At 46.0% G+C, this 10,871-nt stretch overlaps 1 protein-coding gene across 1 annotated transcript; it reads right to left on the bottom strand.

The window, feature by feature from the left end:
- Positions 1-1,008: 1,008 nt before the first annotated feature.
- On the bottom strand, positions 1,009-1,976 carry LOC102007904 (C-C chemokine receptor type 1-like). The gene has a single exon (XM_013513596.1). The coding sequence runs from the start codon at positions 1,963-1,965 to the stop codon at positions 1,009-1,011; it is 957 nt and encodes a 318-aa protein (XP_013369050.1). The 5' UTR covers positions 1,966-1,976.
- Between the last annotated feature and the right edge of the window lie 8,895 nt (positions 1,977-10,871).

Raw genomic sequence — 10,871 nt, 5'->3', positions numbered from 1 at the left:
TACACCAGCCTCTGCCCCACCCACTGACCCCAGGGCTGTCTCCTCCCTCAGCAGTGGCTTCTGGCTACAGAACCCCCCTAATTAAGATCTCTCGAGGTCAGCAAGACTCAAGCTCCACTTACTGACAATGGGACAGCACCATATTACAATTGGAAGCAGAAATAGGAAAACAACACCCAGGATTTGGAGGCAGATTTATTTACATGGACAGGCATGGATCAGGATCATTCACAGATATCAGGCCCTGATCCTGGTGGTCTATGGCTTATATGATATAAGCAAGCAGGAAGTACAGAAGCAGAATGGCTTGTCAATTGAGGATTGGTTTATACAATGCACATCATAGTGACCAGCTATGCATCACAGCGACCAGCTGTTTCTAAGAGACAGGAGCAACCAGAACTGGAACAGGAACTATTACCTGGGCAACTGAGAAACTGAAGTATACTGGCTGGGGGAAGCCATTTTCTACTACAGTCTGAGTGCTTACTTCAAGACAGAGAATCAGGAACTATTACCTGGACAACTAAGAAACTGAAGCATACTTGCTGGAGGAAGCCATTTTCTACTACAGTCTGAGTGCTTACTTCAAGACAGAGAATCAGGAACTATTACCTGGACAACTAAGAAACTGAAGCATACTTGCTGGAGGAAGCCATTTTCTGCTACATTTTCTACATACATTTGTCACTCTCCACCAAGGAGAGCCATGGCAAGACTGAAGCCCCAGGTGATGGAGTTGAGACCAACTTTGAGCACCCTTTGTCTCAAAGCCTAATTTTTGCACGTTGGGTGGAAATCTGGTGGGGACAGCCACACTGCCTCTTCTCCTTGCCATGGTGGCTGGCCTGGCAGAATACTCCCACTGGGACCCACAGTGGCCAGCAGGAGTCTGAGTCAGAACATGCAGGACAACTCATGCTCATTGTTAGAGAGAGACATGGAGCTGGCCCTCTCCAGCCAGTCCCTGATGAAGAAGGACCGACAATTTCCCAGGTGCATGGGCACCTACTTGTGGAAAAGTTGGCGCAGGTACTTCCGGAACCTCTCACCCATGAAGACATAGATGATAGGGTTGACACAGCAGTGAGTATAGGCAATCACCTCTGTCACCTGTAGGACCAAGTCCAGCTCTTTGCTCTGCTCACATATTTTGGTGAGCATGTGCTCCTGGAAAGCAGAAACAAACACAGCCAGGTTGTATGGGGTCCAGAAGAGGAAGAAGATGATCATGATGACAAAGATCAGATGGACGGCTTTGGCCTTCTTCTTATTGGGTCGTTGGAGCAGGACCTTGATGATGCCTGTGTAGCAGAACACCATGACCAGCAGCGGCAAGATGAGCCCCAGCACATTCAGCTTCAGAGCCTGAAAGCGCTGCCAGGCCTTCATGCTTTCATGGGGGTAATGAAGGCTGCAGGTGTGGTAAGTGACCTCCCACTGGGTCTTGGAAAAGTACAAGCCTGGGATGGAAGCCAAGATGGCCAGGGCCCAGGTGATGACACTGGTGATGATGCCGAAGGTGACAGTCCGGACTTGAATGGCAAACATGGCATGGACGATACCCAGGTACCTGTCGATGGTCAGCAGGATGATGAAGAAGATCTCACCACACAAGCCCATGTAATGGAGGCCGGACAGGAGCTTACACATGCCATCGCCGAAGATCCAGGTGTCTCTGACCTTGTAGTCAATCCAGAAGGGAAGTGTGAAGAGGAAGAGCAGGTCTGAGAGGGCCAGGTTGAGCAGGTAGATGCTGGTCATGCTTCGGAGCCGCTTGTACTTCATGAGGACCAGGACCACCAGGATGTTGCCCACCACGCCGATGATGAACACTAGGGAGTACAAGGGTGGCAGCAGCTGGGACCCGAAGGCCCTCACGGCATCCTTATGGCACGGCGTTGAGTCGCCATATTTGTATTCAGTGATCAGGTTGTAGTCTTCCGTGGCAGTTGGACTCTCCATCTTGGCCTGTTCTGTGGATCAAGTATAACGGTTTCTCTTATTTATGTTTCCATCAAGGGGTAAGGCTCTGGGCAATAAAGCCAAGGCTGTGGTTATATTTCTCTCATCACATGACAAATGTTTACCAAGGGCCCATTATCTACAGTGGCCCGGGGACAAAATGGTGAGCCAGGAGAGAGACCCAGATCTTCACTGCCTGTGGACCCTTCAGTCCAATAGCAAAGGAGGTGCTGATCAAGCATGTGCACAGATCCTGAAACCCATCACCACAGCTGTGAGTTTCCTGGGCAAGGTAGGGGGTTGAAGGTACAAGCGGCCCTCCCCATGGTCATGTATCCAGGGCTTCTTAACCAAGTCTTAGGGACAAGACCCCAGCCTTAGTGTTCAGTGACCCTTGCAGGGAACTTCTTGCTCCCATTTATGGGGGACAGATGACATGGAGGTGTCCAGTGTCAGGAAATGTGCCCAACGACACAGCTCTGAGGAGGTGGATAACTGGAGCACAGACCCAGTGGTGTGTTTCTCTGGTGCCCAGCCCAGAGCCCACCCGGCTGTCCTACCCCTTACAATGGTGTGATGACATGTGCTCTGCAGGCCTCAGGAGGACTCTGGGAAGGAAAATCTTCCTGGTTGTGGGGTATAAATTCACAAAGAGAGTTTCATGGCTTCTGGCACTATAAAAGCTAAAGATGTACTGTAATGCAAAGATAACCCACTCCAAACCCAGAGTGCTGTCACAGTGAGATTGTAAGGCCAACCAATCACTTTGTAGAGGAGGGCACAGAGGACAGACTACTCAGCATGACTGGGGTCACAGGGCCTCGTGTGGCCCAGGGCGGTTCGTTGGTCACCCACTGTGCCGGCTGTTGGTAGGTTCAGAGGGAAGTCCAGGCTCTGTGCGTGCGTGTGTGTGTGTGTGTGAGCGTGCGCACATACATGCACATGTAGAGCTCAGCACAGCCTTGGCCAAGAGGTGACCTCACAGAGTGACCAGGGTCCTGTGGATGGCCCTTGCCCCCTGAGAGCCGCCCTGCTAGCTCTCTTGGCTGACAGTCCAGACAGAGATGTGTCTGGGCAGTGAGGGCCATGGCAGGCCCTTCCATGTGGATTCTGGCTAGAAATTTCTGACAGCTGCTGTCGAGAAGCGGAGCACAGAGCAGTGATTTGTCTGGGAAAGGTCGGGGTTGGGCCGTGGAGGGCAGAGGGCGCATGTGTGCGGGGTGCAGCTGGGCCTGAGGGGTGACTTTGAGCATCCTGTGGCATTGTGCGAGGACCAGGGTTGACCACAACTGCGAGTTCTGAGTAGGTCATAGGGAGGCTTTTGGATGCCCTGCACTCAAGGAAATGGTCAGTGCTGAGGGGACAGAGGCACCAGTGACCCCATTCCGGTGCTTACACTGTGGACACATGCACTGAGGTATCACACCATAGCCCATAAACAGGCTTGTTTCTAAGTGTTGACTAAAATGTTCTAACATTGGAAAACGAGTGAATAAAAATAAATGGGGTTTTCATTACGTGGCCACCAAGAAGAGGAAGTGATTTGACCCAACAGCCAGTCATCGCCCCTGCCTGGAACCTGGTTGCCTCAAGCTCTTCCTTCTACTCCCCTTAATGAGATTTCCTGCTTTAGTGTCCATTGGTCTGGCTTGGCCAGGGGACACCAAGGCCCATGGCGGGTGGTGGGTTCCTTGCTGGAAGGGGCTGCACTTGGTTAGGGTGGGAGGTGGGAGCACTTTCATTTCCAATGGGATCCATCCCAGGGGCTCACTCCTCTGCCTCCACCTGTCACTCTTGGTTCCGGGAAGCGCAGGTGCCCTAAGGAGTGGCTCTTTGCTGCTCCTACAGGTCCTGGTTCTTGCAGATTGCTCAGCCTGGAGGTCCACAATTTGGGGTGGCCTGGCCAGGCTCTTCCCATGAGCCCAGATTCTTGTTAATCTGGCAAAAGTGAGAGGAATTTGAATCACCACTGCCAGCTGACCCAGCCCAGACTCTACCTGCTATTTCTTTAAAATGCCGACCCCACGACAACTCCAGGCACACTGCTCCTAAAGGTGACCCGGGAAGGAGATTTGCAGGAGAAATGCGAGAACCCTGTTGCCATGGAATCTTCCTCAATGTCACTGAACAGAGATCCACTGTCCCCAGAGCCTGGAGCCACCCAGCCCTTGTGTCCTCCAGTCTGTAACTCAGAGAAGTCCTGCGAACAGTCAGGGCTGTCCAGGACACTAAAAGCCACCGAGTCTCCTCAGGAAACTGGCTCAGCGTCAACCACCCTCGTATGTGCAATGCTTTTCCTGAGTAATATTTCCCTCTTGCTACAGTCTCTTCATACACCATCTTGGTGTTCCTTTACAGGGGGAAATTTGACAAGTAATTTTTTTTGTCTTTTTGAGACAAGGTCTCACTATGCAGCTCAGGCTGGCTTTGAACTCACTTTGTAACCCAGGCTGGCCTCAAACTCGCAACAATCCTCCTGCCTCAGCCTCCAGAGTGCTAGGATTAGAGGCAACTGCCACCATGCCTGGCTAAGTAATTTGTTTTTAAAGAACTTTGCGTGAAAGTCATCTCTTGTTTCTTCAGAGTGGCTGGCTTTTTAAATCAGTCTCCAAAAAGAAATCATGTAAGAAAGTTTCCTTTTAGCAGGGCATGGTGGCTCAGGGCTGCAATCATAGCACTCTGGGAGTTTGAGGCATGGGGAACATGTGTTTGACTAGCCTGAGCAATGCAGTAAAACTTGGTATATAAAAAAAAAATGCTGGAATGTGGTCACTGGGAGGGCCCTGAGTTCAATCTCCAGTACCTCCATACCCCGCAACATACATTGCACCTGCACATAAGACTTAGGATATGTGTTACCAAAGCGAGCACTGCACACAGTCCTATAATTCTGCCTAGCTGCTCCCAGGACAGTAAGCTACTCAGTGCCTTGCAGCTGTACCTCAGTACCGTCTGGTCCACACTGCCTAGTCCTAATTGTTTTACAGGCGCTCTTGGGGACGACTCAGACACCAGTCTGGCCCCTGGACCATTCTCTACCTCTGAGCCGCCCTGAGCAGCCCACGTCTTAGGCAGGGTCACCCTGAACAGTAGGCAACAGCATAGAAAAGCCAAGGCCCGCTTACCTGGCTCCAAGGGGCTTGCCTCTTAGTGTCTTTATGCACTGAAGTTTCGAGGTGTCAGTGTGGTAGGAAATGCTCAGCTCTCTGCAAGATCATGGAGTTGAGGCTCCGGAGTCGCAGGCTGTCAGAATGACAAGATCCAGCTAGACTTTTTCTTCTGCTTCACTCGGGTCCTCCTGATGGCCACAACGACGGCTCTGCGGCTGGATTCACAGCAGGGACTTTCTTTGCTTGGTCTGTGGCCCAGCCAGATCTTAGGTGCGGTGAGCAGAGATGGGTTGGATAAGGAGGTGACAGCAAGCTCTTCCTAGAACTTGTGGAGCAACAGGCAGCATCCTGGGGTGGGGAGGCCACAGAGTTCAGTGGTCAGCTGGATGCTTTTTTTTTTTAAGATTGCAGATAGAAGTATTTAAACCCGGCATCTGTTTCTCAAAACCATTTTGCCAGTACTTGGAGCCTGAGAGAGGCAGCTGCTTCTTCTGGGGCACCATACCTGCTCACCTCCCCTGGCTCCAGAGTGGCGTCCCCTGGAGGAACCCACCCCAGTGAGGACAGCAGGTCTGGAGCTGAACTAACCTTCCCCTTCTGAGGCTCACCCCTGTCTTATGCAAAAGTCAAACACAGGCTAATTTCCAATCTCAGGTGATTACAGTGACTGGGTTCCCACTCTGCAAAATCAGGCTGCTGAGCATTTATGCTGTGGGAAGAGCATGTGGTCAGCTGGTACCTGGAAGAGGTCACATTGCCCCACCCAGAGTGGTGTCGCATGCCTGGAACCCCAGCACTCAAGAGGATGAAGCAGAAGGATTGATGCAATTTCATGGTCAGGTTGGGATACACAGTGAGTTTGAGGCCAGCCTGAACTATAGTAAGATCATGTCTCCAAAAAACCAACTTCCCTGAGAAGGAAAAGAGAGATATTAGATCTAAGCTGTTCATGATGACGATCCCCACCATCACTGAAACCTGGTGTGGTGCTGTGCTTGCCTGCCTGTAACCTGGCTCATAGAAGGCAGCATTTCAGAACCTCAGAGAATAGAGAACACTCCAGAGATAGGGTGAGGAGGACTTCTGGGCCCTTATCAGGCGGCACACTGGAAGTGTGGTTTGCGTTTTCTCCTAAGGTAGTCAGGGATGCAAGAGCTGCTTTTGCTGAAAACAAAACAAAAAACCACCAAAAGAAAAAGAAAAACAACAACAAGAAATCAAAAACAAACAAAACCCTGACTCTTTCTACAAAAGCCCAATAGACAAATAGAGTAAAGTTTGCCTTTCATTTTGTACTCTGTTACTGTAAATCTTAAGGCCAAATTCCTTCTCAGCTCTGCACAAGGGTATGTCAGTCATGAGGGAGTGTCATCTAAACTTTGGCAAAAGGAGGTAGATTAGCCCTGAATTTCCATGATCTCACCCTCTTTGAACATGAGGACCCCAAGATAAGGGATCCACAGGGCCATTCAAGGACAGCCAGGAGCCTCCAGCCATTGCCCTGGAGCTGTGACCCGCTGGGTTCTGGGACAAGCAGAGGCTGGGACAGTTGTTTCCTGGGACCATGATCACCCTCAAGCCCTGAGGAGTGCGGAGCTAGGAAACCAGGCCCCGGCTCTCCAGCAGTTCTTTAAGAGCCGGCCTGGGCCTCGGCCAGTCTGATTCCTGCCCCCAGCCTCTGTTAGGGCAGCTGCTCTAGGTCAGCTCCTGCAGCTAAAGCCCCTTCCTAGTGTTTTTAGTCAACGCTTTTTCCTGTAAATTTATGCTTTAGTTTTAATTTCTATTACTAAATGCAAGAATCCGAGCTAGCCAGAGACCAAATCATCACTGTGAAGGTGCTTTGACATTGTCCCTTGTTCCTTCCTGCTTCAGTTTGCTCATCTGGGAAATGAAGACCTCAGATGAGGTCTGAGGTCTCCACTTGGCAGTTGGCCGTCACTCAGCTCCATCCCCTAAAAATGGGGACCTGCAAAGTTCTGGTCTTTTTCTCTGACTATGACGGCTTATCTGTGTCCAGCAAGGACAGAGGCTGGGAGGCCTTCCTCTATCTTGAGCCCCTGACTAAGGTGAGAGACATGGTTTGAAATTCTGCTGTTGGTTTCTAGTTTAATTTTTCTGAGATAGAGGCTCACTATGTAGCCCTGGCTGACCTTGAACTCACAACTATCCTCCTGCCTCATGTACCTCATCATATGTAGCTGGAGCACAAGAGAAAGGCAGATTATTGGAGTCTAAAGGAAAGGTTATCATCCTGAACAATTTTTGTTTTACATATTAGAGGACTTGTATGACTGAGAGTAATGAATACATTTATTATATTAGGAAATTAGCAATAATTAATGTTATAATTATATGAAAACATTTCTCTTTTAACTTAGTTTTATATCAAGGGCACCTTTTAATATAAAAACCTTATTGTTTTACCCACCAAAACTTAGTCTGTTGATGATGACCAATGTAAGTATATTACAATAAATAAAGTGTTTAGCAGTGTTTATTGGGGTGTGTCTCCTACTTGCCTATGAAAATTACTGGGGTCTCACTAGTGAACAAAGATGGGAGGGAAAGATTTCTGGACAGCTGCTCCTTTGTCACAAGGGAAGACCTGTCCAGCAGTTTCCTTAAGCGTAAGGGGTTCTCATTAATTTATTTTAACAAATTTTTGATGATGTGTGAGAAACAGATAATAACAATTGATACATTATTTTTGACCATTGAAAGACTTTCTGTTATTCTACATAGACAACAATATGTACTGCATTTGTAAAACAAGTCTTAACATCATTTTGATCAGCTGACAACCTGGATGGAAGCATGTCCTTAACTCTAATGATATCTGTAAGCCAACTTAAATTATAGACAAACATTTTAAAACTCCAAAGAGGCAAAAAGGAAAAGTTACTCAGCTCAAAGAAAAACAGCTTCAAGAATTGTAACCAGTCACAAGTTGTACAGATAGACAGACAGGCACACTGAAGACAATTGTTAAAGACCACAGTGCACTCAGATGTATCTGGCCAAGTTGAATATAGTAACTCTTTTAGAGTTCTTAAGTTTGTAACTATAAATAGTCTAGTCAGAGGTTTTTGTAGATCAATTAACACCGATCTCTTGTAACTAGAATGAGGAAGAATAAATCCATTTCACCTGTGAAAGAAAGACAGTTTTTAAGATGGGCCCTGGGCTGATGGTTTATCTGATTGGAATGTCCAGCTACACAGGCTTCTTATTGTTGCTTTCATAGCCATACTTGTTTGATAATCACAGCTGAGAGCCAAAACTGCTGTTTTTCTTGCCACATGCATTAAATTTAAAAGGTCTCCTCAGTGAACTTACCTGTGCTATAAAAAGCAGTCAGCGTCATTCTTGAGGGGGGAAAGAAGAAAGACGAATTAACCTCCAGTGCTGCCTAAGGACTGAAAGGCAGATAAACTGGGACAAAACCTTTGATATTTATTCTTTGCAGGTTTTAGGATTAAATGCAGACCAGTTTTTGAATATGGCTCAGAGACAAATCAAGTCAACTTTACTCTGGAAGGGGCCCAGGGAGAGGAAACTCACCATTCTGGAAACTGGTCCTGAAATGCAGCAGCCACAAAGGAGGGAATTAAGTTGTTGCAAACTGTGATATTTCTCAGGGGCAGGGCATGGGAAAGGGAAAGAAAAATTCCAAGGATGGCACAAAAACCAAGTCTTAACCATCTCAGGTGTAGAGACACAAAAACTTCTAGAGCTTTCCCAGGGTACGTCACGAATTCTTAACAACACATGCCTGCAGTGGTAAAACCTATTATTAGAGACAGCTAAATTAGGTAGAAGTGTAGTAGGCAGTCAGACAGGGCTGAGCCCTCAAGGGAGTGAGTGCAGGAGAGGAGAATGCATCAAGACTTTAACTGCAGGTACATCCGAAGATCAGAATCACAATGGCTAGTTTCACATAGTTGCCTGAGGGGTGAATGGAGATGTGGGATTATTGGTATTACCCTTCTGAAATTTCCCATGATCTCACTAGTGGTAAGCTATCCTTTCTCACCTACTAAGACTAAGACTAAGACTAAGACTAAGACTAAGACTAAGACTGAGACTAAGACTACTGAGACTAATGATAAGACTAAAACTATAGATAATCACCTGAGGTTAATGATGTAACTCATGTGCCCTTGGTACCATTAGATCAATATTACCTATGCAACCGTATCTGCAATCTTGTTGGGTGATCATAATCTTGACCCACAGTGTACCCACCTCATGATTTAGCTGTATAAACTTCCTTTGAGAGGTGTGCTCCTTGGCAATCCACTTAGGACCATGCATATCTCCGGAGGTATTGCTATGCACCATTCCTCCATTTCTACTCTCCATTCTTTTTCTCCAGTCAGAGAAGGGAAGTCTTTTTTTCTCATGCTCCCAGTGAGTTATGGAAACAAATTGCCCAAAAGTTATCTTTCTCATCCTGGAAAGGTAAGAATAAAGAAGCTCCAGAGCTAAGATTGCCTGTTCACCAGCAGAAGATCAGGACAGAACGGAAACTGAAGCAGAACAGGCTAAACATTTCCTCTGGCATGTAAAAGAGTATCAAAGCCACTCTTTCCCGGTGAAACCTCTCCTGCAAATTTTAGGAAAGGCTACCCACTAATCTAGCATCTTGGCAGGAGTCCTGTGGCTTATTTTACATTCTTTTTTCATTTTAAAGAGAATTTAAAAAAACAATAGCAAACACAAAACAAACACAGACAAAAACAAAACAAAGCAAAAACAATAAAAATGATACAGGGTTTCAGAACAAAATGATAGCAATTAGCAGTGGTTGTTATATTACATATTTTTATCTTTAGCGAAGTTGCTCAGATTACCAGATGTAAGAATGCAAGATTGATCAAACCATTAAAGAGAATAAAAAATAAAAACAGAAAATTATAAATGATACAGAGTTTTACTAAACAAGTTAATAGGAATTCAACAGTCATTATTATATTATATATTGTTGTTCTCAAACTAGTTGTTGAGATTACCAGATCTAACCATATAAAATTGGTTAAAAAAAAAAAGCATTAACTGTTCCTTTCAATAAACCATTAGGCATAAAAGTGAAAAAAATAAATAAAGTATTAGATGTTAGCAGTGGAGTTATCCCCGCTATCCTTCTGTATACATATATATATTTTCCTGTCCTTTTTTTCTTTTTCTCTTTTCCTTCATCCCAGTTGTTTCTTCTTTTCAGTAATTTCTTTCCATTTCATAATTCCTATTATATGCTTTGGGTTTTATTTACTCTTTCATGTTCTTACACTAGGGAGACAATATGATGTTTACACACGTGTGTCCAATTTATTTCACTTATGAGTATGGTCTCTAGTTGCATCCATTTACCTCTAAAAGCCTCTAGTTTATATTTTTTATAGCTGAGTAATACTCCATTGTATAAAAATACCACAACTTTTTCATCTATTCCTCAGATGATGGGCATTTGGGTTGTTTCCAAATTTAGTTATGTCAAATTGTGCTGCTATAAACATGAGTGCACATATATAACTGTGGTATGATGTTTTTAATTTTTCTGGGAAAATATTCAGAAGGGGAATGGCTAGGTTAAGTGGGACTTCTAACATAGTTTTTTGAGTAATCTCCACACTGACTTCCACAGTGGTGTCACAAATGTACGCTCCCACCAGCAGTGGAGAAGAGTTTCTTTTTTTGCCACAGCCTCTCCAGCATTTGTTATTGGTTGATTTCTTAATGATAGCCATTCTTACTCGGGTGAGATGGAATCTCAGTGTTGTTTTAATTTGCATTTCT

Source organism: Chinchilla lanigera, unplaced genomic scaffold (assembly GCF_000276665.1).
Source record: "Chinchilla lanigera isolate Chin_1 unplaced genomic scaffold, ChiLan1.0 scaffold00019, whole genome shotgun sequence".
Lineage (NCBI taxonomy): Eukaryota > Metazoa > Chordata > Mammalia > Rodentia > Chinchillidae > Chinchilla > Chinchilla lanigera.
This window is presented reverse-complemented; position numbering and strand designations above follow the sequence as displayed.

What these genes read in the sequence shown, in the direction of transcription:
- LOC102007904 (XM_013513596.1), bottom strand. Translation starts at nt 1,965, where the DNA reads ATGGAGAGTCCAACTGCCACGGAAGACTACAACCTGATCACTGAATAC.